We start from the raw sequence: 27,778 nt of genomic DNA, 5'->3' as shown, positions 1-27,778 counted from the left end.
CGATAATAATCTTCTGGTTAGAGCTTGTGTTCTCATCTTGAAGTATGGAAAGCAAACTCAAAATCTAATGCATTGGTCGTCTCATTCCATTGTTCATTACCTTTCGAAACGAATTTCTCGCCTGGCTTGCCTTCACAACATTCTCCTTAGCCTGTTGCAGCAAACCTTTCCTCGCTTCTAGTTTCTCCCTCATTAATTGTGACTCTTCAAGAACCATCGTATAGGAATAGCGCCACAGCCAGCAACTACTTCCACTATCTCCATCTCATTATGACTCCATTCATCATTTGCACTCGGAATAACAAAAATTAAAATAGCATAAAGAGTGTCAAACAACTCAGGCGTCACACCTTTGAAATCCGAAGCAACATAGTTCTTTCTATGAAAATCAAAATATTAGGGCTATCACATCTATTTTGGGTTTAAATTCGGGAAGATGACATAAATTGATTAAATAATTAATAATAAAGAAAGAAAATGACATGTGGCACTTTTAAGCTGGTCAATGAAAGTGAAAATTGATCTATGACGCGCCTAACGTGCGTGTAAACAACCTAGACGAGGGAATGGGTAAAATTGACTCATTTACAACGATATATAGTTGTTTAGTGGGGTGATAGGATACTTTGAAAGTTTAGGTGTCTTTATGCAAATATGGGACAACTTCGATGGTGTGTTTATATCTTTTCTCTATTTATTACTATAAAACTAACATTATATTAGTGAGGCATTGGGAACAAACGATACTATAATAAATTAATAATTATTACTTATTACTATAAAACTAACATTATATTAATGAGGCAGGGGGAACAGACGATTGTATTTTAGAAAACCAGTTCTTAAAGGAATATAGAAGTTTATAATTTTTGGAAATTAATTCTTAAAGGGATATTGAAGTTTATAATTTTTGGAAATTAGATAGACCCATCATGAGTACTTGACAAATAATAAACTTCAATATTGAATTACTGGTGAATTTTTGAAAATATTAGCTAACAAAGAAATAAAGGAGATTTATGATGATTTCTTAATTGTATTTTAATCACGAGTACTTAAAAAATAATAAATTTTAATATTGAGTCAGGTGAATTTTTCAAAATATTAGCGTAATAAAGAAATAAAAGGAAATTGTAATGATTTTTTAATTGTTATTTAAAATAATAATAACAATAGTTAGTATGTTTATAATTTTTATATTATTTATAATATATAGCAGACAACTCTTGATTATTGGAGGTTAGATTTGTCATTTCCGTGCTCTTGTCTTCAAGCGGTGCTCTGAAATACTCATTTCTTTGTACTATCCTTGTTTGAATTTGGAGGTCTCACAGTTTTAACATCTATGCTTTAACAACAAACAGTTGTATCTGAATTTCTTCTTCGTATTTGGATTTCCAAAATCACTCTGACCTGATATACTCTGTGAGTGCTCTTTTCCTCTTTCTGTTCAATATTACCGATTTCATCTGTGGTGATTTCTGTTTTTCTTTTTATTTCCGTTTCTTCTTAGTCTCAAATATTTGCGTTGATTATGCACATACATTCGCTTCATTATTAGAAATAGTCTTGGAAAACCTTTACTTTCACCTCAATCTTCTTTATTCCATAACTGCTTTTCTTTTCAATTTTAGGTTTTGATTTGACTTCGTTGATGTTCTCTCCTTCCCCGATTTAGGAATTCATAGTTCCTCCTTTTTGAGGTTTAACGCGTATGTATGTGTTCCTATTGATTAACATCTGTTTTGCTACTGCATGTCATGTGATTGCATGTGTGAATCCAGTTTCTGATTCTGGCTGGAACATAATTTTGGCTTGTTTTGTTGTTCAACAACTTCTCTCTATAAATATCGTTTTTTTCGTTATACAATGATTTCTCTCTTTTTTGGTAAAAAAATTGATTATATATTTCTATATTCCTCTCAAAATGAAAGCATAAACTTGTTCAAAATGATATTTCCTTCAGTTAGTGTTCTTTTTTTCCTTGGAATGAACTTTGTCAGTACATTTTCCTCAAATATGATAACTTCGCCACAGAAGGACACTTGCTAGATCATGTCCTATGAGAGTTCTGTTAACAGTTAGAGCAGCATTTGGTATTCTAGCAATAAATAAAGCAGTTTAAGTAATCCAACCTAAGCATGTCCTATGAGAATGTGGAATGTTACTATGGAACTTATTTCTTCACTTTCATTATCCAAAGCAAATGGAGTTTTTCTTTGAATCTTTTTCGCTTTTATTTCAAAGCTCATCTTTTTCTTGTTCTGTGTGAATGAATTTATACCAAAGAAAGAAGTATAACTGATAATTATTGCCAGAATAAAATCAAACTATTTCGAGGACTCATCTATTGTCCCTAAGGAGGCAACTAGACCACCATACACTAATGAGTTAATTGCCTACTTACCTACAAATGCAAACAGTGCTAAATTGCTGTTTATTTCTTTGTTCTACGCAGGTTTTTGATATGTGCGTATAGTTTACATACATATGTTTACGTAGATTGCAAATTACTGACTTTGTGTTTGATGTATGTTGAGGAAAGATATTGTTGAGTACTTCATAGAGCAGCTTTCTGATTTACCTTTGCTTCTAATAGATGAGTTTTATGTCATGATCTCAATGCGTAAAACAAAACATCATTTATGGAGATTGAGTCATCCGAAAACTTTTTGCTTCAATTGTTACTGATCTATAGTGTTGATCGTGGGTTCTAAATGAACTCCTAAACTTCAACTCTTACATTTCGCGTATGTCGTTTACTCGTGTTGCTCTCTGATTAACATAAATGGGAAGTGGTTTAATAGACTAGCATGTGAGTGATGAATATAATATAAACATTTACTGCCAGAAAATTCTCCATTTCCAAAACAGAGGAGTTAAGGATTTATCAAATTCAAGTTCTAAAAATCTTTCTTATAGATCTTGTAGGTACAACACACAAAAGTTAAAAAGATTTAGCCTTTCACCTTAATTGTCAAAATTTCAGTCATTTTCAAAGGATACAAAAAGTTATATAAGAAAAATAAACAAAGAAATTCTAGCAAAGTGGTAGATCTTGTCAACACCAGAAATGTTTTCTAGGTAACCTTACAGGCAAAACAAAGCCTTATTACTTGAAAACCAAAGCTACAAGAAATTGAATATGGCAAGCAACTTTATTGTTGGTAGCAGACATTTTCTTCCTACTAACTCTAGTAAGGTTTTCCTCTTAAGTGATAACTTCTTTTTAACGTATTACTATATAAGATTAGAGATGTAGTGAAGGGATCATTGCTTTTGTCAATTGCTAATAAGGGTATTGCCAGAAGAACCAAAGACTCAAGCAACTGCTGCAACACAAACTTGATCTCTGCTCTGAAATCTTCAATGTTATCATTTGTTATCTCCAGCATTATTAATTCAAAATGTTACTAAGTAAACAAGACACAATAGGAAAAAGTGATAAATCTATCTCCCTATTATACCTAAAGACGTGCCTCTCAAGATTGACCAGTTTTAAGTCATTCAAAAGTAATTATATCTTCTCCAAACCCAGAAAACCTCATGAAAATTGAGGTGTGCCCAACCTCTCCACAACTAACAAAGACCATGAGTATGACTTCCCATTCTACATCATTCTACATAAAACTAAAGGTCGATATATGTGTCAGGTCAAATTAAGCTATTTCAACGGCTAAAAATCATTTTCCTATTAAAATGTGCATCATGATTAACAAGGCTGAATGAAAATTTTTAATCTACTGTTCTATCGTAATATTGCTTTCACAAATTTCTTTACTTGTGTGGTCTGGAAATTTGTTGGCCTAATTACACATGTTTTCTCTTATAGGTTTGTCGATGGATAAAAAAGCCATCTCTCACAAGAAAAGGCACGCCAATGCATTATTAATAATAGGTGATATACAAACAACTCTCGTCAGACAAAAAAGCAAAGCAGCACTTTATCTACAACTCCGGACAACATATCAACAATTGATCAGCACCAAAATTCTCCTTGGTGGTTCTCTTACTCCACTACCTAATGCTCAGCTTCAGTTCACTGTACAGAAAAGTATTACTGTTAGAGACATATCGCTAACAAGTTTGCTAAATATACTGCATAACTGCATGATGTTTTATCTTTGACTTAGTGTAGTTCTGATTTGCTGATGGTTATTACACCGTTGTTCGTGCTCTAGGCAACACCTCTTGCATTGATACTTGTACACTTGTATTTGGCAAAGGAAAAGATATAATTGGTTGACAATCCATCTTTGAAGTAACGACCGGGGAGCGGCTTCCCTATAAGAAGGGGCTAGGAAACTGTCACATCACGACCTGTATATATATATCTTCTTCTTCTTGTTCTTTTTTTTTTTAAAAAACAAAATTTGAATTCATTTCGAGTAAATTTATATATGGAATTCATCAAGTCGATTTCATATCTAAATTTTAGGACTGTTTAGAGGCGATTTTGAGTTTATCAAAATCGAATCTATACGTATAATTAGTGTATATTTATGTGTAGTCAATGTATATTTCATATATAAATAAGCTATATTCACCTTTTGAGTGTATTATTGTAACTTGTAAGTGTATATTTTCTGTAACTTTTGATTAGTTTTTATGTAAATAAAGACAATTTTATTTTTGTTATAAACTAATTACTTTATTACGTACTTGAAATTAGCCCAAAAATAATGTATTATCATAATCATGTTAAGTACCTTTTAAAACTAAATTCTGGAATGCTATATTTCCTTACGGGGAAAATAATTTTTTTTTGGGGAAAATAGTTTTGTAATGTAGAATTGGATATAAAATATAGATGAAAAATTGGGGAAAGCTACCTATCACATCAACGGTTAAATTTTTTTTTTTGGGGAAAATAGTTTTGTAATGTGGAATTGGATATAAAATATAGATGAAAAATTGGGGAAAGCTACCAATCACATCAACGGTTAATTTTATTGTATATATATATATCACTTAATAATAATATATGCTTGCTATTATCGATTTAAATATATTTATTTATAAAAATACGTTAAGCTTTTAAAAAAATAATCGCCGTCTTTATTAGAAAGTGTTTTATAGATGACAACAATTTAACATAGTTACTATTTATTATCATCGTTTTTGTTAGAAAGTATTTTATATTCAGCGAATTATAATAGACTTCCAATTGAATTAAAACATACCAATAATGACGATTAGATTTTACATGATAATAATAATGATTGTCATTGTTGGAAAGTGTTTTATACCCAATAAAATTTAATAGATTTTATGACAATTAGATTTTACATGATAATGTTAACGATTATCATTGTCGTCTCTATTAGAAAGTGTTTTATATCAAATAAAATTTAATAGACTCTCAGATAAAATAAAACATATTAATAATGATAATTAAACTTTTACTTGAATAATAATAATAATAACAACATACCCAGTAAAACTAATAAAACATGTCAATAATATCAACGGTAACCTATTCATTCAGACTCTCAGTTAGAAGTAAAACATAACATAAAACCTAAATAAATATGTGTATATATATATATATACCAGATAGCAGATAGAAAACCAAAATAAACAAAGCTTTGCCGTTGGTTAGGAGTACTTAAATTCAGGCTATACGGTTAAAAGTTTAGTCGTTGGATAGAAGTTAAATTGTTTTAACCCTACATATTTTACTGCGCCATTCTCACATCAACCTCCATTCTTTGCTGTGGAAAAATCAGGTATGTTTTTGCTAATTCTGCAATTTTTCCTTTTCTCTTTCCATAATTCCTGTTCCTCGGAGAATTTCATGAATTGATTTATCTTCAAGTAGCAATAAATTTCAATCTTTTTGGCCAAAAAAGCAAATTGAATTGTTGTAGAGACGAAAAATTGGTTTAATTTTGGCTTGATCTCTAATTGAAATGACTAATTTGTTTTTGCTGTATTTTTGGGGTTTAATTCTGATGGGTTTCTGTGTTACTGAAATAGGGATGGAACTGGGCAATGCAGACCAGGAAGAGTTGGAGAAAACAGGTTTTTTTACACCAATAACACCCTTCAAGTGCATATCAGCAGCAACAGAATTTAACTCTATCAATGCTGGCTTGAACAATTTTTGGTCCACAAATAGTTCATGTAAGTTAGTGTAATTATTTTTACTATTTGACATGTTATAACTGTTGTAGTTATTGTGTTTATCAGGTTATCAATGGATGGTTATCTTAGTTGAAACTGACCTATAAATTGTAACCTACGTAAATATTCTTTTGTATGGTCAATGCATAACATAGTTTTATTTTATCATGGATTCAGTATGATGGGTTTTTCATGTTTTATTGGCGTTTTTAGTAACTTCATGTAGTTAACAATGAAGTAATTTGTTGACTAGTGCCGTATAATGTTTGTTAAGTACATGCAGCATCTAGGAGTAATTTCTCGGATTCGAAAGAATTTAGTTGAGCTTAGTGATTATAGTTGAATATGAGTATATAATAACTGTAGCAATTACTACAAATGAACCTAATCCAAAATAAAGCTATGAAGTGAGAAAGGGAGGAAACCAGTAAGAATAAGGAATAGCATTTCAATCAAGTCACACATTTACGAGGCTCAGTATAACAGAATAAGTAAAAGCATAATGGTGAACTATCTAAAAGGAGTGATACTGCAAATAACAATGGAAACTCTGTAAAGATAATACTGCCGAACCTCATGGTACCATTTACTACAATAACCACTGGAATAGTAGCATTGCAATGGTAGAACTAACTGTAATGCTGCACTTGGTTGCTTGATTTTACTTACTTGAGCACTAATTACATGATGTTACTCGTGCGTTCCTTCTTGATCATTTACTTTCCCACCTGTATTTCTAATATTGGAATCACGAACTAACCATATCTGATGTACTAAAAAAATAATTGACGTAATTAGACACCAACTAAACCACTATCAATTTTCTAATGTCCAGATCTGCATTAAGTTCAAGTCCACTTAACCGTCTTACAAACATTTTTGCAGATAACAGCCAAAAGAAGGATGAGGAGGTTTCTGATGTTATCGGAGGGAGGAGCGAATTTCTAAGTCGACATTTGGATGGTGGTTCTGAATCTGCGACAGTGGCTCCTTCAACTCCTATGACAAAGGCTAACCCACGAAAGAAACAATGTGGTAGCGTAGACATGAATGAAAGACCACTGAAGAAACCAAGAATGAGAAAACACACACCCAAAATTTTTGATGAAAGTAAGCCCAAAAAGACTCCAAAGCCTAAGATAAAGCCTTCAATTCCAAAATCAGGTAACTCTAAGGTCAGTGCCAAGATAAAGAAGAAGATAGAAAAGGACCACGACAAAGTTTCAGTTGATTTATCAGGAGATGCTTATATGCAAACACCTAATAGTAAGATTCCAGAAACTATTCCCGGATCGCTGGTCCTACAGGTTTCAACTCCTCAACCAGAAACTCTTGAGCATGCTCTCTCAGCAATAAGTCCACCAGATTTTGAGCACGATAATCTTACAGATTTTGGACATGTTTCGAAGTCATGTAAACGATCTCTCCCTTTCAACTTGGAAAATGAGAACGATTTTTTATCCATAGAAGCAGCAGAAGTGATTAGATATCATGTAACTCAAAGTTACAACAAATTCTTGACAAATCCATTGGACGGTTTTAATGAGCAGGCAGTTGATACAAATAGCTCCATTGGCTTAGAAGATAATTTAGAGGCAGAGTCCCAACCCAACCAAGGTAACCAAATTTTTATTTATATTTTTGCTGAAAATCTTTTTATTCTCAAAGAATTTTTCGAATTTATCTTTCTATTCAGAAAAATTCACATAGGCACCATATCTGTGGCAGGAAATGATCCTAGTATCTACCAGGATGATCAGAGAGCCTGTCAGCATCATTTTCTGAAAGTTTATGAAAGGAGGAAAACTCAAATAGATTTGATGCCCTTGGCAGGAAATGAAGCTCACGTCTACCCGAACAACCATGGAACAATCTCGGCTTGTCGGGATCATTCTGTGAAAGTTTATAAAAGGAGGACAATAGGAAACACTGGCGCGGTGCCTTTGGCAGGAAATGAAACGACCTCCCAGAATGACCATAAATCCCAAGAAAAAGGTGGTTCTCGGCTTGATTTTCTGGAAAGTTACAGGACATCAAATAACATTGGCACTGCTGATTATGCAGACAAAGGCTGGAATCCACTGGATACTAATACAAAGAGCAAAGTGACTTCAAAGAGCTCTTTTACAATTTGCAAGAGGGTTACCAGGAGGGATTTTGAAATTGTTAATGGTGCTAAAAATACATGTTTTTCAAATATGAAATCGGGGCAGAAAGGAAAATTTAGATCACATTTTGTTGTAATGGTCCTACCTAACAAGAATCAAATTGCAGCTGCAATGGCTGATATAGAATCTTTTGAGTGTGTGTTCAGCTTGTCCCCTATGGTTAAGTCTCGTAGGAGGAGATTAATCCATCCTAAGAGGACCAAGTCTGCTCACAGGGAAGAATATACAAAACTAGAACCATTACCTTTGTCTGCTCGCAGGGAAGAAAATACAGAACTAGGACCAATTCTGCCCATGAACGCCTTGACTTTGTCTCCACTAGTCACGTCCAAAAGAAAGAGATCTAAGAATTGCAAAAGATCAACTGCTATTCTAGATCCTCTCTGCCTTAAGTCAGGTTTAAGTGCAATCAATGGGTTTGAATCTTTTGTAGATAAGTGGTCTCAAATAAGTGCTTGCAATGAAATTCAGGAATGCTCGCAACATGAAGGTTTGTGGCCCCAAACAGATAAATCAGGTTGCAATGATATTGAAGAGTGCCCCCAACATGAAGATTTATTGCCTAGAACAAATAAATCAACTTGCAGTGAAATTCAGGAATACACACAACATGAGAATCTGCTGCCTAAAACAAAGCGTAATCCACTTAGACATGCATTTTTCCTTTTTGTACTTGTCATAATATTTGTACTATATAACCTTGAATGAAATTTTGCAGGTTCAACAAAGATAATCACCGTTGCAGCAATTATTCGGATTTTTAAAAAAATAAAGATTTGTGATACGAGAACTTATAAAAAGAAAACAACAACCAGCAACAATAATGACCAGCTTGTCTTGTGGAATCCTGATGGTTCAATGATTGTTCAAAATCCCAAAGCCAAAGAATTGCCCAGGGTTAATGATGACCAGCTTTTCTTGCGGAATCCTGATGGTTCAATGATTGTTCAAAAGCGCAAAGCCAAAAAATTGCCCAAGGTTAATGATGACCAGCTTGTCTTGAGGAATCTTGATGGTTCAATGATTGTTCAAAAGCGCAAAGCCAAAGAATTGCCCAAGGTTGATCTTGATAGTGAATCAGAGCGAGTGTGGGAACAACTCATAGAAAATGGTGGAATTGACGAGGACCCGGATGAAAAGAAGAATATATGGTGGAAGGAACAAAGAGAATTATTTAAAGGAAGAGCAGACTCATTCATTGCCCGCATGTGTCTCGTCTTAGGTACAACTCAAGAATTTCTCTTTTACAAGTAATTCAGTACTTCTATTTTTATGCTAAACTTTTACCATGCTAAAAATCTATTTACAGGGAAAAGGACTTTTTCCCCATGGAAAGGGTCAGTGGTAGACTCTGTGGTTGGCGTTTTCCTAACACAAAACGTGTCAGATTATCTTTCAAGGTAAACTTTATTGTGTTATATCCTCATTTTTTTCTCATTCGGTAGAGTGTAAACAATCTTGTTGTATCCTATGCAGCAATGCCTTCATGCTTCTTGCTTCAGCGTTCCCACTTCAAAATAGTCGAGAAATGACTACACAACAAGAACAAGCTCTAGCGATTACACATGTATTGCCAGATTCAGATGAAATTTTTGTGTCAAATACGTCAGAAAGTATGCAAGAAGAAAATATTGGAAATCAAAATACATGTGGAAGTCAGTCTTCAGCCAATTGTGGTAACCCAGAAGTGATAAGCTTTGCTAAGAGTTGCGATTTAGTAAATGAAACAGGGGATTTGCCCGACGAGATGTCGAGAGAGAAAAATAAATTGCCAAAGAGAGAATTTGATTGGGATAGATTGAGGAAAGCCTATTCTACTGGAACATATACTGGTTCCACTGAAAGTAACAGGGATTCGGTTAATTGGGAAGCTGTTAGACATGCTGATGTTAAAATGATTTTTGAACAAATTAAATGTCGAGGACAGGGTAATGTTCTTGCTGCAAAAATTAAGGTACACTTGTTTGACTTCCCTCATTTCATTTATGATTTTACGAATGATGTACTGTAGAGTTGATTAATTGATTCCTTTTCTTTACCTAGAAAAGAAACATAAGCAAAAAGAAATATGTTACATTAATATGTCTACAATAATTGATAAAAATATTATATCCCTAATAGTTTCTGCTTTTTGTTTTCCCTATTTTAATTATTTTTAAAAATAGATACAAAAATAACAACGAACAATTAAAATTTGAAAAGAAAATTTACTACATTCCTAATGTCATAATATATAAAGAAATAATAAAATTTCTTCATATCAGTTGTAACTTTGTAATAATAAAGAGGACTCTTTCTGAACAAATAAAATTAATTGTAACTTCATATTTTGAAATAAAATTTGATAATATTGAAAAAAAGTTAGTGCATTCCTGTGTCATTATAAAAGAGAATTATATTTTTTTTAAATACTTGAAAATGGTATGTAATTATATATAATATACAAAAAAAATGATCATAAGGAAAGCTTTTCCATTTTTTTAGTTTTAGTTTAGGTTGTCGAAATTCTCATTAATTACATAAACCTACCACATTGTTTTATTTTTTCTTGTTCCCACACTTGTTTTTATTTTGTTTTCTATTTATGACGGTGTTATATACTATTTAAACTCAACTTTTCTAAATCAATTATTTTCTTTTGTCTATGAAAAGAAATATTGAATGAATGAATCCTCGAAAGGATAACTTCATAGCTTTGCATCCAAAGATATTAAAAGAGTAAATTTCAAATAAAACACATGAATTTTATTAAAGATATTTGTGATTTATTATTATGTTTTGGTAGAGGCCATTGATTGTATTGAGTCGTGGATCCAATATTTGGAATGTATAGGTTCCTATAATAACCTGAACTAGGTAATATAATAATACTAGGTTCAAATTCAAATATTTATGGATATATAATATATTTCTTAATATGTTATGAGTGTGTACTATATTGGGAGTAAGGTCTCTTAACCAATTAGTTGGCGGACTTTGCAGAATTTTCTTAATCGATCGTTTGAACATCATGGAAGCGTTGACCTTGAGTGGTTAAGAGATGTCCCGAAGGAGGATGTGAAGTAAGAATATAAATTATTTAGTCAAAGTTATGGTCATCGTGATATTTTAAAAGCTAATATATCATAGAGCATTCTTTTATTATCTTGCTTCTGTTCAGAGAATATTTATTGAGTATTTATGGGCTTGGGCCGAAGAGCACGGATTGCATTCGACTTTTGTCACTTCGACATCATTCCTTCCCGGTAAGTATACAGCATATAGTGGTTATCCACTTTTGTTGGGCCTTCGGAATCTCGGCATACTGGATTTTTCTTATTTAACTATACTTTTGGTTGAAGGTTGACATAAATGTTGCTCGGATAGTAGTACGTCTAGGATGGGTCCCTTTGCAACCATTACCTGATGGGCTCCAAATGCATCTTTTGGAAAAGTATGTATCGAATAAATTCTATTTAGTGTTGGTATGTTCGATCTATTATATATTAATTGTTGATTTTATTTTCAATTAGGTTCCCCCTGGAGAGTTCCATACAAAAGTACCTTTGGCCACGTTTATGCGAACTTGATGTGTCAACACTGTAAGCATTTTCATTTTCTCTGGAGTTTTCTTGTTCAATGGATTTGTTGTAACTGAAAAATTGTCCTGGAAATTCTTCTGCTCATTAAGTTGGTATGCTTGGCAGATATGAATTGCATTATCACATGATCACATTCGGAAAGGTCAGTTGCACTCAATAGTCAATGATACGATAATTTGATTAGTTTTATTGTAAGCATAAGAATTTTCGTCAATATCACACAGGTCTTCTGTACAAAGAAAAAGCCAAACTGTGATGCCTGCCCATTGAGAACCGAATGCAGGCATTTTGCTAGTGCATTTGCAAGGTTTGCATCAGATTACTGCTTATAAAAATAAAATAATATATATATTTTTTCCAATTAAATTTATATCTAGGCCTCACAATAATCTGTTTATTATATGAAATATCTGACATTCCACAAGATACTTGATTTTTTCGACATTGAATACTCAATATTCCAAGAAAAAGACAAATTCATCCTTGTGCATTACAATATTTATAAATTTTGCAATATACAGTACTAGGCTTCGCCTCCCAGGACCACAACAGAAAGGAGAGGCTGACTCTAAGCAACCTGATACAGTTGATGACGTCCTAAACATGTGTGTGTCGTTACCAAATTTGCCCCATTCTAGCGAAAGCTTCTCGCATTCCAGCTTTCAGACTCAACATTATGAGCCTATCGTAGAAATGCCAGAATCTCCAGAGCACAGACCTCTAGAATTACTGGAACAAGACATTGAAGACTTCTCTTATGAGGCAGAGCATGAACAGGAGATTCCTACCATCAAACTCAACACTAAAGCTTTTGGAGAAAATATTTTGAGCTTCATTGACAAGTCCAATAAAGACTTCAAAGAAATTGTGTTGAGCTTTATTGATGAGATCAGTAAATTGCAAAGTGATGAAGAAGTGTCCAAAGCCTTGGTTCTTTTGAATCCAAAATCTGCTGCGTGTCCTGCTCGTAAATTGAAGACGGAGACTCGACTTAGGACTGAGCACTTAGTGTTAGTAACAGTAATACTTAATCCGTCTTTCTGTGTATCAAATATCTAAAGTTACCGAATTATATGCTTATAGCATAAGTAAATAGTATGTCCCACATGTATAATAAACCCACACAAATTGGTCTATTGCAGGTATGAGCTTCCAGATGATCATCCTCTTTTGAGTGGGGTAATCTCTTATACATCCCATCCTATCAAATTTTCTTCACTGCAACTATATTTATTAATGTTATTTCTTTACAGTTTGAGAAACGGGAGCCTGATGACGATTGCCCTTACCTTCTTGCCATCAGCCAAACAGGTAAAAAAGTATTTGTCATTTGTGGATATGCTTAGTATAAATGTTTCTATAAAAATTCTCTTTTAATAATGTTTCTGGCCATACACAGTTTGAACTAACAATTATTTTGTAACTTCTAGAGCAAGTTGTGCATAAACAGGAAAAAAATGGAAAAGATTCTAGCTCCAATGAATTAGAGAAATGTTCGGACAATACAAATTACTTTCCAAAAGATGAAATAATCTATGGGACGATTTTGGTAAGTGAATCATAAGTGTCTCATTTCATATTGTTTCCTAAGAGTTTCTTTATTTAGATGAATACATATATCCATGAATTTACAGATTCCATGTCGGACGGCAAATAGGGGAAGTTTTCCACTGAATGGGACTTACTTCCAGATCAACGAGGTAATCAGATCGTGTTATTGTCTAGTATGGGTAACAAGTTTGTTGTGTTACAGCCCACTCACAAATCAAATTTTTTGTATACCAGGTTTTCGCTGATCATGAGTCGAGCCTAAATCCAATTCCCGTTGCAAGAGCCTCCATATGGAATTTGAGAGTGACAACTCTATATTGCGGAACTTCAGTTTCGTCCATTGTAAAAGGTAAAATTATATTGTTGCTTGTTATATTTTACTTTTATATGATATAATGTTTTATCAGATTTGACTTCATATATACTAATATTACTCATAATATCAAAACCAGGCTTGTCAACCATGGATATTCAGAAATGTTTCTGGAAAGGTATGTGGATAGTCTCTTTTGTATATAAAATTGAAAGAAAAAATATTTCCATTTTAAGATATTTTATACCTTCACATATCTTTTTTCTTAGGAATGTCTATACCTTCATATTTTGAACTTAATATGCTAGATTAGGAGTATCAAATGAGCAGATTGGGCTAAAATAGAAATTGGGTTGGTTCCTAACCCGTCCAAGTTTACTTAAGCTAAATGGGCTTAAAAATGGGTTAGGTCTTGACCCGCCAATTTGACCCTCTAAATCTCAATAATTTTTATATATTCTTTTTCAAGTTTTATAATCACAACTTGAATTTCAACTCATGAAAATTTTAAAAAAGAAGTTACACATGGATAGTTAAATCCTAAAAGGATACATTACATCGATGCAAATAAAGGGTCTTAAGACATGTTGAAATTGGAGATTCAATTGGGCTCAATTAAGGATTCTCTTTAAATGAGTTAATGCTTGAATGAGTTGAGATTGAGCAAAATTCAAATTATATTGAGGTCAATTTTTAAAATTATGGATGGGTTATCTGTAACCAGGTTCATTTTTTACACCTCTATACTAGATAGTAAAAAAAATGAAAATAAGCTTTGGCTAAAACAGATTGCACATTATATATGATCTACAACAAACCTAGTAGGTTTGCAGAGGTTAGGATGTACGTTAGTCTTACACCCTACCTTTGCACATTCTACAAACCTTCGAATCAAAGGTGTCATACGGAATCTAGCAAAGGAAATCCTTAACTATGATAAAATTAGACAAAAGAGAAGGCATTTTAGTGTTGTAGTGTTGGATTTGATGGTGTTATGTTTCCTAAAAAGGTCAAGTCAAATATCACAACCGTAACTCACAGTTGCCTTTATGTGTATAGATGGACAATGTGACAAGAAATATTTCTGAAGTAGTCTTTTGTATTTTCACCTTAATTCTCCTTACAGGTTTCATGGTGGTAAGAGGATATGACAGAAAACAGAGGGCTCCTAGACCTCTCCATGCTCGATTTCATAGAAAAGGAAACATAGAGAAATTTGATGATGAATGATACTTAGTGTTATCGATGAAAAATTCATCATAGTTGCTCATAATTTTTTCATTCTTTAACTATTTAGATTACAAGACAGGATTTTCTTGTTGTACTTGTTCGAATCATTGTTCATTTGGTTTATAGTCTAAGTTCATAAATGAGATTTACCCTGTCAAAGTCACAACTGTTGGTAGAGTTGTATATTCATTGTTTGTTCAAGTAGGCCAATAGGTTCCTAAAGTTTTGAGTGATCAAATGAGTACTTCCAATTAGTATTGGAAGTTGAAAGTAATCTTGCATAGATTTAGTCATTACGGTTGTAACCAGTGTTTCCAGAAATGTTTTTTTGTGACGAGGGCGTATCAAAAACTTTTTGGGGCACAAACAAATTGAAGACATAGCGTGAAAGCATACGCCCTGGTTTTTTTTTCTTCAACCAATTTTGCTTTAAAATGTAATTTTTATTATTGGTGTAATGATTTTTCTTAAATACTAATTTAAATATTTTTTTTCTGTATTATTGATTATTACTATCTTTCACAAATAAAAATGATAATATTTTTCCTATATAGGTTATTTATTAGTCATAAGTCTCTCCACAAACAAGTTGTCGTAAAATTTAAATACAAATAATACTTGAAGAGAAAAATGTAGTAGTGTATCTGTGAGGCGTTTCTCTCTCTCATGTCCACAGAGCTGCGCTCCGCTGCCACAAAACTGAGAAACGAAATGAAAGGAGAGGGTCGGAACGAAAATCGAGGCACCTCTATAAAGAACTACAGCCTACACCTCTCTCTGCCGACTTCTCAGACTCTTTTATAAATAAAATAATACGGATTACTCTATCAATATCCCAAACACATGAATTTTGTTATAACAAAATAGAAAAACCCCTTCACTGTTACATTTTTTATAACGTCTAAATATTACTCTTATCTTTCATTCATCTACGACGGGATAAGTGTTATTTTAGGAGTTACTTTCAAGTTTTCACCTAGAAATTCGAATATTTTTATTTTGTTAAAATACAATTTCAACTTTCATACGAGTATCTCCGCTTCAACTCTAAATACAACTCGTTTTTTCAAAAATTATCTATAAATTAGAGGTGTGCACTATTTGGATTAAATTAAAAAATTAAATTAAATCTAATCTAATTCTAATTTAAATTAGTTTTTTGAATTCTTGATTTGATTTTGAATTTATAATTTACTTTGTTTGATTTTTTAGTTTGTTTCGGATTCCGAAAAACTGAAGAAAAAAACGAATTAAGTTGGAGTTAATCACTTTTGTCCCTTTTACATTACTTGTGATTTACATTAAAAAGTATATTTAAGAAATTCAATATTTTATGTATATACATAACTTTTTTTAAAAAATTACAAATATAACTTTACTATGTTTCTAAATATTGACATAACCGATTAACCAAATTGAAAAAATCCAAACCAAAAAGAGAAAAGTCAAATCAAATTTATTTTGGTTCGAATTGGATTACACTTCTTCAAAATCAAAAATCGAAAACTCAAACTAAAAAATCAAATGCACAAGTCCAAAACACCTTTTTAATAAAATTATTGACTACAACAATAAGAATTAAAAAATATACCACACATATTTTACTATAATCTCAAAAAATTCCTATAAATCGAGACGTGACGTATCAACACAAAAAGAATTGTATCGAAAATTAAAACGCGATGAATCAAAATATTTTAAGATATATTTGAATTTCATCAAATTTGAATGACTTTTATAAAAAATTTAAAAAGTAAAAATATAATCTAATTAATTCTTAATACTTCAAAAATTCCTAATTGTAACTGTTACAAAAGATTTACTGTATCACAAGCATTCTAAAATTCACTCCTAAATTAGTATATCGAATGTCTCAAAGTTTTGTATGTATACACTCATGGGCATGTGAATACAAGAAAAAATGAAATTGTTGTTCTCATCTTATATATTCCACTAGCGAAAATAAGACATTTTATGGGTATTGGAGGAATATAACACACATATATATATATATATAAAATGTACACTCCAGTCTCCTTTCACTGGGATCTTCAAAGTATGAGCTCCAACTCCACACAAAAAACGCTCACGGAGTTCTAGAGAGAGAAATTGAGTTCAAATTGCTTCATAGTTACAATGAGTAATTGGTTGGGGTTCTCTCTTACTCCCGATTTCAGAATCGATGATGATGATGAAGAAGAAGTAAAAAATTACGAAAGACGAAACGAAGCTGCTGAAAATACTCCTGTGTCGGTCATGCCTTTAAGCACTAATCGTTCTCTATGTATGATGGATCCTTTCCCACGCTGTGAACCCACTGAAGGTATTTCTACTGATTTGCTCCGTTTTTCCACTGCTAACTCATGTGTTAAAAGAGAAGTTGATACTGTAATTTTATTCTTGTTTTTCAAAAATAGATTGTTGGAGGTATGAGAATCATGAAATGAGTACTGCTAATAATCCAGAAGAAGAAGAGGGTCCGAAGCTTGAGGATTTCCTTGGATGCTGTTACTCAAATTCTCCTTCTAATGAAGAACAACAAATTTCTGAAATCAACGTTAATATTCCACCAAGCATAAATCAATCTGATCACGAACAACACCAGTTAGAAATTGGAGCAAACATGAAATTGATCCAGTCTCCACAGATGATGATTCAAAATAGTCAATTGCAGAGCTCTCATCATGAGTTTGCACACTCTACTAGTAGTGTCTATCATCTGCCATTTGACGGAGCTACTTCTGTTTCTGGATTCAAATCGTGGTTACGCCAGGCTTCTGTTGCTGCACCATTAATGTCGTCAGCTGAAGAAATTGTAAATCCTAGCAATTGCCAGGCGCTCTCGCTTGCAGCCGCTCCCAAAAAACGGCCGGTAGCAGTTAAAAATGGTGGTGGTTCAAAGGAATCAGTTCCGCGCAAATCCATTGATACTTTTGGGCAAAGAACTTCGCAGTACCGCGGAGTCACCAGGTACTAATTCAACTATTTATTTTTTTTGAAAAAAAAAAATCTACTCTATATTATAGTTATGTTAAAAGCTTGTAAAAAGATATGTTAACCATATTAATTCTAAATCATTTTGAATAATCTTTATTTAATGAGATGGAATTTGACCAAATTAGACATCGGTGGACTGGAAGATACGAGGCACATTTGTGGGATAATAGTTGCAGAAAGGAAGGGCAAACTAGGAAAGGCAGACAAGGTGTGTAGTACTGCTTCATTCTCTCACTGTGTTTAGAATAATGTCAGTAGTGTAGTTGATTCTCTACAACTAACTAGTGTTCAACGAAAAAAATTACACTTGAATTTAATTTCAACATTTTACTCTCCAAAAGTTTTTCTTCAAGAATATACTAATTAACTTTTGTCTTGTTTTCTTCTCTAATCTTTGCTTCCTCCAACATTCGGATCAATCAGTCTATCTAGGTAATTGACATTCTCTATCTACATATTGATTTTCGGGCCTAAAATATATTGTTGACATGTGGAAAGGAAACCAATGTGAATATATTATGTATATTTTGGACTAATGTTTGGTGATTAATTTAATTCTTGAACTGTTCAATAATACAGGTGGTTATGACACGGAGGAAAAGGCAGCTAGAGCATATGATTTAGCTGCTTTAAAATACTGGGGTCCGAACACGCATATTAATTCCCCCGTAAGTACACTTATGATTATTTGATTCTTGTTATACTGAAAGTTATGGGCAGCTTCAAATAATATGTCCTCTATATTTTTTCTTTTAACGGCTTTGATGTGCGTTGCACGAGTCAATGGTCTTTGCTTTAACAGTCTATTTATCTGTATGAGGTTGGGGTGAGGTCTTGCTCACACACCCCACCCTCTTCACACTTGTTATTAGATTAAACTGGCTTGTTATTGTTGTTGTTGTAACAAGTCCCCTCTTATTCATGGGCAGAACACAACTCGTAATTAAACAATATTGTTCTATTTCTCTAAGTATTTATGTTGTTATCTTTCATGTATAATGTCAGCTAAACACTTATGAAAAGGAATTGGAGGAGATGAAAAATATGAATAGGCAAGAGTTTGTAGCACACTTGAGAAGGTACATAGGGGAGTAATGTCCCTTCTATTTTCTTCACTAGTCCTCTTTTTCTTTCTTCTGTTTGATGGCCTGATACACTGAAAAAGAAGGAACATACTTGCAATGCTATTGCTAAAATTGACCTAGCATGGTATCCCATTTTTATGTTAAAACAGGAAAAGCAGTGGGTTTTCAAGAGGGGCATCAATGTACAGAGGAGTAACAAGGTTCGTAGTAGCATTAAACCAAAAGGGAAACCAACCTTTTTTTACGATTAAAGTTCTTTACCACATTTACTATTTTATTGCTGCAAAATTTGCAGCTTTCTTTGAATGCAATTATCCATGTTCAATAATAGGGGCACAGGCAAACTTTATTATGCATGTGCAATCATATGCAAAAACCAATAAACCATACCTATGGAAATCTAGTACTATAGCAAACCCATTGATTGAAACTTGGGAAATTGGGCAGGCATCATCAGCATGGGAGGTGGCAAGCCAGAATTGGAAGAGTTGCAGGCAACAAAGACTTGTACCTTGGCACCTTCAGTAAGTTATTTGATTCACTTATTGTTTTACGCTTCTTTATTCAATTATTCATCTAAAATTCTATTCGTTCTAGCTATCTTCCTCATTTTCCTAATAGGTGTTTTGTTTTTATTCTCTTCACGCTGATACAAAAATTTTGAAAAAGAAATGCTACGTCTTTAAACATGTGATTTTCGTGATGCTTCTGAATTCTCTATGTACTAGAATAATAGTAGTACAGCAGCAGTAGTTATTTTTTATTGCGCTGAGCCAAAAATGTGCATGCTCTTATAGCTACAGAACACTTGTAATACAAGTTCTAATCATAATTTTGTTACAACTACCCCAACTTGAAGTTTTGAAAACTCAGATTGTGATGTATTTCTGTTTGTAATATAATTATGGATTATTGAAACCAAATGATGGAGTCAGGATTTTCACTAAGGAGCTCAAAATATGAAGAAGTAAACACATGAAGAAGTTGAATGAGGTTTAATATATATTTTTATATACATAAAAACTAAATCCTATATAAATAGTGTAATTTTTCAATTGAAGGGGATTGAGATGATCCTCCCAGGCTCAAGTTGGCTCCGCCCTCAGTTGAGAGTGTGTAATTCATGTGACCCATACACTCATCCCGCACAATGTTAATCAAAAGCGCACCACTATATCCGGTGGGACAAATGGAGCCAGCAGCTAAGCAAGAAGTTATAATATTTAAATTTGAGTATAATTAGGATGTAGCAATACAAACTCAAATTATTTTTACTTCAGTTTTTGAGAACAGCTCGTGTATCTTCAAAAATCTCAACTTAAAACTGACCGGTTGTAGATAACCTTGATATTTGGCCATCTTTCTTATTTTAGGTACGCAGGAGGAAGCAGCAGAAGCCTATGATATTGCTGCAATTAAGTTCAGGGGGACAAGCGCTGTGACGAATTTTGATATCAGTAAGTACGATGTCAAACGGATTTGCTCAAGCTCAACTTTAATAACTGGAGACCTTGCCAAGCGCTCCCCATCGAAAGATTCTGTGGTCTGCCCATCTTCCTATGAGGACTATAGTTCATGCACAACTTCACCTCAGCCCATTTTAGCCATAACAAATGGGGAGCAATTGCAGCAACCTATAGATTCGTTCATGAACATGGTACCGTTGATGGGTGCTGCAGGATCAAGCAGCAGGAGTTCTTCTAATGCCCCAAGTCCCAAATGCTCTGGATCAGGTGAAATGAGTTGTGATTTTGGGGTCGGATTAGAATATCCCCAGGCATATTATTCACCCGTACAGGTTCAAGATCACAAGTTTGAAGATGGTAGCAAGGAGAATGATGATAATTCTTCGAGTTCAGGCCAAATTGGAAATATGGACCTTGTTCATCCCGTTCCCATGTTTGCATTATGGAACCAATGAAAAACAGATAACCAAATATGACTGTTGGGTAAACCTCTACTCCTCTTATGATGAATGATGATACATTTATAGAGATTAGTTTTGCTAGCTCACTAGTCCTAATCTCCCTTCCTTTGGCTCAAAGGAATACTCAAATCTTGCTTCTAAGATGCCTTTAGATTATGAATCTTAAATATGTTTTTGGATGTTAATTTGATGGCAATGAAATGAAAGATTGACATGTTAGATCATCCAATTTAATAGCTTTGATCTACATTTTATATTTATTTCTAGAATTTTATACTCCTATTAATTTACAATCAAGATTTTAATTTTATATATATAAATCGTTTGAGCAAGTTCTATTTAGTTCGACATAATCGTTTGAGCAAGAACCTAATAATATATTTTTTTTCTTTTTAAAGAACATATTTTATAATCTTTAACAGCTATGTCGCGTAAGAATTGCAATTTCAAATTGTGAATTAATTTAGATCAAATTAGAAAAATATGATTTAGTGATGCGATGGTTAGGTAAGTCAATTTTGATGTGAAAGAGCAGTGTTATAAACAGAAGGGCCCCGTCGATACTGCCAAAATTCAAATCCTCGAGAAATAAATAACACAAAATCATCCAAACTTTTATATAAAAAAGTCAAATTAGATGTCCAGTTAATTAGTGGGTCACCCAGAAATTATTTCAACCATATCCACATTTAGAAAGGTAAATGAAGAAAATGTTTCTTTTGTATCCACATTTAGAAAGAGATAAATGAATGCAAACATGTACAGTACTCTCTGCTTTGAATTTATTTATCTAATTTGACGTCATATAAAAATTATAAATTTTATTTTTTAAGAAACATTATGGAATTTTAAATTAAAGGTATTGTAGATATTGAATGTTGCAAACAGGCGTGCAAAAATACTCTTTAATATGTCGTCTCAAAGATATCATCCGGAAAATTGTCAAAAAGAAAATTAAAAAGATCGTTTGGATTAATTTAAAAATTGATAAATTCATTTTAAGTTAGTTTTTGACTTTTAAAAGTATATGAAAAAGATTTAAAAATAATTTAGAATAAGTGAAAAATAAGTTAGAAAGTGTTTTGCAAGGTCAAAAATGACTTATAATATGTTTAAATGAAATAAATGAGAAATCAAAAATATTTACTTTCTATTTTTTGACTTGTGATTTTAATTTGATTTTTTTATTTTTGACTTAAAAGTTACTTTTTTTTAAAAACTAATCCAAAGAGCGCATAATTCTTATTCAAATTGACTAAAAAGACAAATAAATTGAGACGACAGAAGGTATTATATCACAATACTCCTTCCATTTAATTTATGTGGGTACCTTTTGATTTTTGAGAGTCACGATGATTTCTTTTATATCTTTTAAATATTTTAAATTATTAATTATTATAATTTATGATACTTTTTATCATTTCATTTTTGAATCTAAAAAATTATTCAAAATAGTTAAAAGATCTTAAGTATGAATATATACTCGAGAGTAATTTTTTTATTATAATTTAATTTATATTACAAGAGAGTAATACAAAGATATTTTGCAATTATTCAAAATAGTTAAAAGATGTTAAGTTTGAATTCATAATCAAAAATATCTTTTTTTATTATTTAATTTATATTACAAGAGAGTAATACAAAGATATTTTGCAAGTTCTAATATTGGAAATTTTTACATTATTTTTAAAAAAAATGATAGTAGTAGTATTTCAGAAAAGAAATGAAGTAAGACTTTTTTACCTTAATATGCGTGCCTTCATGTCAAGTCTCTCTCTAGTTTTCTTTTTCCTGTGACAACTGCATGGACAGTTTGTTCTACTTTTTCCTATACTGATTTTATTCCCCTCATCTATATATGCACCCTTGACCTTCACTATACGACCAACATATCAAATTTCAATCTAATTTAATTTTTTAAATTTTTTTGTCCAAGCCATGTAATCTCGTTTCAAACGAATATGAAATTATTTTCATCAAACTCCTCACATCTAAAAATTGTTTTAATTGAAGGGCGTATAATCATCGATTAATCAAAGTCAAATTTTAAGCTCCAAATGATTCACGTCAAATCAATAAATCAAAAAAATTATCTGAGCTATTTAAAAAGTCTCTATATACTTAGAAGTTAATTTTCCTTCTACCTGTTAGTGTAAAGGAGAGAATAAAATAAGCAAGAAGAAAAATGAATCGAAGAAGAGAATATATAGATGGATAGATTCGATTACTGAGTTTTTTGAATGTACCAAAAAGCAAGCGAAGAGAATCTAACTGAACAAATCTCTCGGCTTATAAGATATCAATAATAGGAACACAAATACGGCCTAAAATTAACCTATGAAAATGATTTAGATAACCCTAAATTTAAATTGGTTATAATATATTTCAAATATACAAAGTAGCCCCTTTATTTCACCACATAGATATCTTCGAGAGATAATTAGCATCTATACTCAATTTAAATTTAGCTCAATCTAATCATTCAGTTATTTTTTTTTTTTAAAGAAGAAAACTTTTCTATTTTTGTTCCTAGCTGGTACTGCAGCATCCCCATGCATCCATCTTTATATTTCTACTCAGACTTACGTGACGCCAACACTATTTTTTCTTTTTCTTTTTTCTTCTGTTTGAGCTTTTCACAATTTTGGGTGTTGAGCTTTGGATTTTTCTGCACAGTTTCTCTGTGACCCTTCAACTTTTCCATCTCTATTTGACAAAAGGTTGGGTATCCACATTTAATAAAGCAAACATCAGACAATGTAGCAAGAATCCAAAAATTAAATTAAAATTATACTTCCTCTCTCACTAGTGACATCAAAATTTTCAACAAAGGAGATTAAGAATTTGAAAAATAGACACATGAAATAATTGAAAAAATTCGACATTTATTATATATATCAAAAAGTTATTTTAATCATGTATGTATTAATGAATATTCTGTTAAAAGGAATTCGGATAAACTCTAATAGTAAGATGGCTTCGCCATAGCCCATATGGATTATTTTATTATTGTCATATATTAATTATCCATTTTACAAAATAAAAAAAAAATTAATAATTTTTTCCTTTATTAACCATGCACTTAATTTTTTTGAAGTATTAAAAGGATGAGTTTGTAAAATTATTTCGTAAAAAGAAAAGCGATCGATTAATATAAAGCTAAGAAAATAACACTTTTACATTAGGACATGTTATATTAGATTGAATCTTAAATTCTTTTAAGAAAAAAACAGGATTTGAAACTTTTAAAAGAACAGTAACATCAATTTAAACTTTACAACAAAAGACTCACTCTTACATGAAAAGATGGTTTATGTTATGTGAAAAATTATATCAAAGAATATTTAATTGCTATTATTATTTATTAATTAGTATATTTTTATAAAATTACGTGTATTTAAAATTTTGTAACATGAATATCTATGAGAAAATTGTATAAAGTATAAATTATTAATTTAAATTAAATATTATATTTTTAATTTATTTTATTTGTAATTCGTGATAAATATTTCCTTTTTGACATTTGATTTAGTATATAATTAATCATTTTTGTCATACAAATATACTAAATGTGTTTGTGTTTGTATAAAGCGAGAGTAAAGTGTATATACAAATAACAAATATATATATTTTTATCATATACATTTATAATTAATACAAATACAGATCTTGTTGTACAAATTACATTGTATAAATAATTTGATACAAAACTGAATAATTTGTATAACTTGGATGTATCTAGCGAATTATACAAATCAAAAGTCTCATAGCAAATAAAAAATTTGTTATGAAGCACAATCATGCAAACTTTAGCTATAATATAGTACAAAATTGTTCTTCATGTTTGCTATATGTGAAAGTGTTTCTTATATAAATGAAAAGAGTCATAGCAAATATAAAATTTATCATGGAGTGCAATTATGCAAACTGTAGTCATGACATATAAATATAATTTTTTTTATGTTTGCTATACGTGGAAGTTACTAAAAAAAATAGCATAGAATATTTTAGGATAAAGCTAAATATCCAACAAATTTGGCCAGAAATTTAAAAACTCTATAATATTTTTTTATTTTAAAATAAACTTATCTTTTTATCATTTTTAATTAAAAACTATAAATTTTTTTCAACAATTTAATATTTTATTTATAAATTATAATTTACACCTTTGTAAAATATACAAGAATTTGATTAAAAAAATGTTCTCATTTTTATTTTAGTTTGTTTAAAAAAGAATGACCCATTTGTTTTTTGTCAATATTTTAATTTTAATTTTTCACGTGACATATTTAAAATCACATGATTATAAGTCATTTATGATATATTTTGACATAATTTTAATTTAAAATCATAAAATTAAAATGTTTTTATTTTTAAATTCTAATCTAAATTAAATTAGATTATCATTTTTTAAACGAAGTGAGTAATATCTGTTGCACTTCGTAGTAGACACTACAAACTTTGATATTATAACGAACCCTAAAACGTTTAAATCGGTAGAGATAATTTGGCAACAATTCCCAATGCATTTTTGGTGTATTGTAGTTTTGAAAGATACCCACATGCCAATGGGCCCCATATAAGTAGGCCCACAATTCCATCGCATGGCCCACAGCATACTGTACAATTTCTACAAAAGTCTCTTCTGTCTCTTGAATTCCAACATTTTTCATGTTTCTTTAAAGGGGTCAAACATTTAAACTTTGAGTAAATTTGAATTCCTTATTTGCTCTTGCGATTTGGCATAACTTAAAACTTCCAATATGATATAATTATAAATGTTATATTTGTATTACAAATAATTCATTTAAAACAACTATCATGAACCTAATGACATGATTAGATAATTATCTGAACGATGGTCAATTTATTTGTCTCATCCTAATTTAAAAAATCTATTATTATTCTACTTATTTTGAAACGGCGAAAATGGCCGAAGGTCATCTAAAAGTGGCATATGAGCCCGAGAAAGGGCAGGCCTCACTAAGCGTTTGGGCTCAATCTTACAAACCATTCTTCAGTCTTCGGCCCAGTTCCTCCAATTTGGTTTTCTTTTTGTTAGTTGTTACTAACATAAAATATATTTCAAAAGAAAACATTTGTCTCGAGTAAGTTATTTCTATTTCCATAAGTTTGGTTATCTTGATTAAGACTAATAATTATACGTTCACAACTACTTTGAAAGAGTTATTTTTCTCTTTCAAGTTTTTAAGAAAGGACCAAACCACATTAAAAATGGTAGAAATTGCACAAGTGTCCTATTTGGACATGTTATTTAATGCGAATTCACTATTTTTATATATTGCACGTCATGTCAACCTATTTTGGAATAACTTAAAAAATGTAACATATGAAGTAACATATAATTGAAATTCAGACAAAATACTCCTGCAAATTACAATGTGAGTGTTAAATATTATCTTTTGCTTAATTAGAGGTTCTAACCAACCAATCTATCAAAAATAGTAAAAACAGTTCATAAAATAAATAAAGTAGGACCCTTTGGAGGGATTTGCAAGAATTTTTGTTACAAAATTAAGTCAATAAAGCTATTTTGATTATTATGAATGCAACTTTTTCATCATCTGTAGGTACAATTTTTTTTCTCTTTATATAATCAGGCCAAAACTGTCTTCATATATAGCTGTCGAACAGCACACACAAGGTCCATCATCCTGTTATTTTTTTTTTCTGACTAGATCTGATTATAATGGAGTTGACAAACTTAATAGAGGAAATTTGAGGTTAAGTTATTAATATTTCATAATTTAACTTATCTTTTGCTTAATTCTTTTTGTAATGAGATTATTTTATTGCAAAAGAAGTGTACAGTCCTAGTAGATTTTAGGCTGTCTGATTTGTAGAAAAAGCTATATACAACAAATCAGACTTGCAAAATAATGGACCCTAAATAATTGAATGTTAAGTGTGTGCAATTATTCTTTGCAATGTTGGTGTACCTTTTAGACAGCTACCTTTTTATTTTTAAAATTAGATACTGATCTTAGATCATTATAGTCGAATGGTGAAAAAGAAAATACAGATAGAATAATAAGTTGATTAAGATAAGAAATATAGTAATATAAAATATGTTGTAGTGAAATAATTATAAGTAGTATGTAGGGCTGGAAATATTGGATTCCCTGGCAGACGTTATGGTACTGCACAATTCAGATTTACTAAAATTATACTTTGTTTATTTAATTCAGTAGAGATCTGGTGAGTGAGATGCACCAATCCAAGAACATGGTTTTCTAAGATAGGGCCATCCTTGATCTTAAAAGAACATATAAATATTTTGATGTTTTTTTAACGATCTAAAGTAGTTTATTCGTTTTTCAACTAACTCACATATTCGTCTATAATGAAAATTGAACGGGATGCCTAATGCTCCTATATCAACTTCATTAATCAATTAACTACCATGTTAAATCAAGAGAATTCTAACGGTTCATACTTCATATACAAATTTTTTGGCACAATTTAATCAAATATTACTCATGGTTACTCTTTACTACCAATTATCAGATGGAGTGTTTTTATAACACAAAAACTATAAAGGAATTTTTTTAGTATTGTGATTTGTGTTCTAGATAAAACAGGGAGATTTGAATGCTATGGTCCCTGCGTGCCATGTTTTCTCTTTTTTTAATGAAAAAGTGAAAAAAAATTCACTCGATATTTCAAATACTCAAACTCCAAAGAATTGTTGAAGCAGCCGGGCATCCACGTAGGACGTGTTGCGAAGTCTTCCCTAATCTTTTAGTTAGGAGTTAAATATAGTTATACTTTAAAGAGCA

General features: G+C 31.4%; 2 protein-coding genes and 1 long non-coding RNA gene across 6 annotated transcripts; all 3 read left to right on the top strand.

Moving 5' to 3' along the window:
- The first annotated feature begins 1,242 nt into the window (after positions 1–1,242).
- Positions 1,243–4,642, top strand: LOC101249901 (uncharacterized). The gene is made up of 2 exons (XR_182582.5): positions 1,243–1,425; positions 3,833–4,642. It is a non-coding gene; the product is annotated as an uncharacterized lncRNA (long non-coding RNA).
- An 870-nt stretch (positions 4,643–5,512) lies between these two features.
- DML4 (DNA demethylase 4) lies at positions 5,513–15,128 on the top strand. Of its 4 annotated transcripts, none has more exons than XR_011220199.1 (21): positions 5,513–5,729; positions 5,980–6,126; positions 7,012–7,743; positions 7,855–8,931; positions 9,013–9,516; positions 9,604–9,694; positions 9,771–10,248; positions 11,277–11,356; positions 11,455–11,539; positions 11,636–11,727; positions 11,807–11,875; positions 11,981–12,017; positions 12,100–12,182; positions 12,397–12,895; positions 13,018–13,054; positions 13,129–13,186; positions 13,306–13,424; positions 13,510–13,575; positions 13,661–13,775; positions 13,879–13,917; positions 14,866–15,128. XR_011220199.1 is itself a non-coding variant. In XM_010320160.4 (21 exons), the coding sequence occupies exons 2-21, from the start codon at positions 5,982–5,984 to the stop codon at positions 14,967–14,969; spliced, it is 4,500 nt and encodes a 1,499-aa protein (XP_010318462.1). In that variant the 5' UTR covers positions 5,513–5,729; positions 5,980–5,981; the 3' UTR covers positions 14,970–15,128. The 4 variants fall into 4 exon arrangements, 3 of the variants coding, with proteins under 3 accessions (XP_010318462.1, XP_010318464.1, XP_010318463.1); XM_010320160.4 differs by having other exon boundaries at positions 12,397–12,885; XM_010320161.4 differs by lacking the exon at positions 5,513–5,729 and adding an exon at positions 5,770–5,883 and having other exon boundaries at positions 12,397–12,885.
- Positions 15,129–17,032: 1,904 nt separating this feature from the next.
- On the top strand, positions 17,033–21,195 carry LIA (AP2 domain transcription factor LIA). Its single transcript, NM_001366759.1, has 9 exons — positions 17,033–17,292; positions 17,387–17,939; positions 18,092–18,174; positions 18,390–18,398; positions 18,546–18,634; positions 18,972–19,045; positions 19,201–19,251; positions 19,499–19,575; positions 20,425–21,195. Exons 1-9 carry the CDS (start codon positions 17,106–17,108, stop codon positions 20,970–20,972), a joined length of 1,671 nt encoding a protein of 556 aa, NP_001353688.1. The 5' UTR covers positions 17,033–17,105; the 3' UTR covers positions 20,973–21,195.
- Positions 21,196–27,778: the final 6,583 nt, after the last annotated feature.

The sequence above is a fragment of the Solanum lycopersicum genome, chromosome 3 (genome assembly GCF_036512215.1).
Source record: "Solanum lycopersicum chromosome 3, SLM_r2.1".
Taxonomy (NCBI): Eukaryota; Viridiplantae; Streptophyta; class Magnoliopsida; order Solanales; family Solanaceae; genus Solanum; species Solanum lycopersicum.
This window is presented reverse-complemented; position numbering and strand designations above follow the sequence as displayed.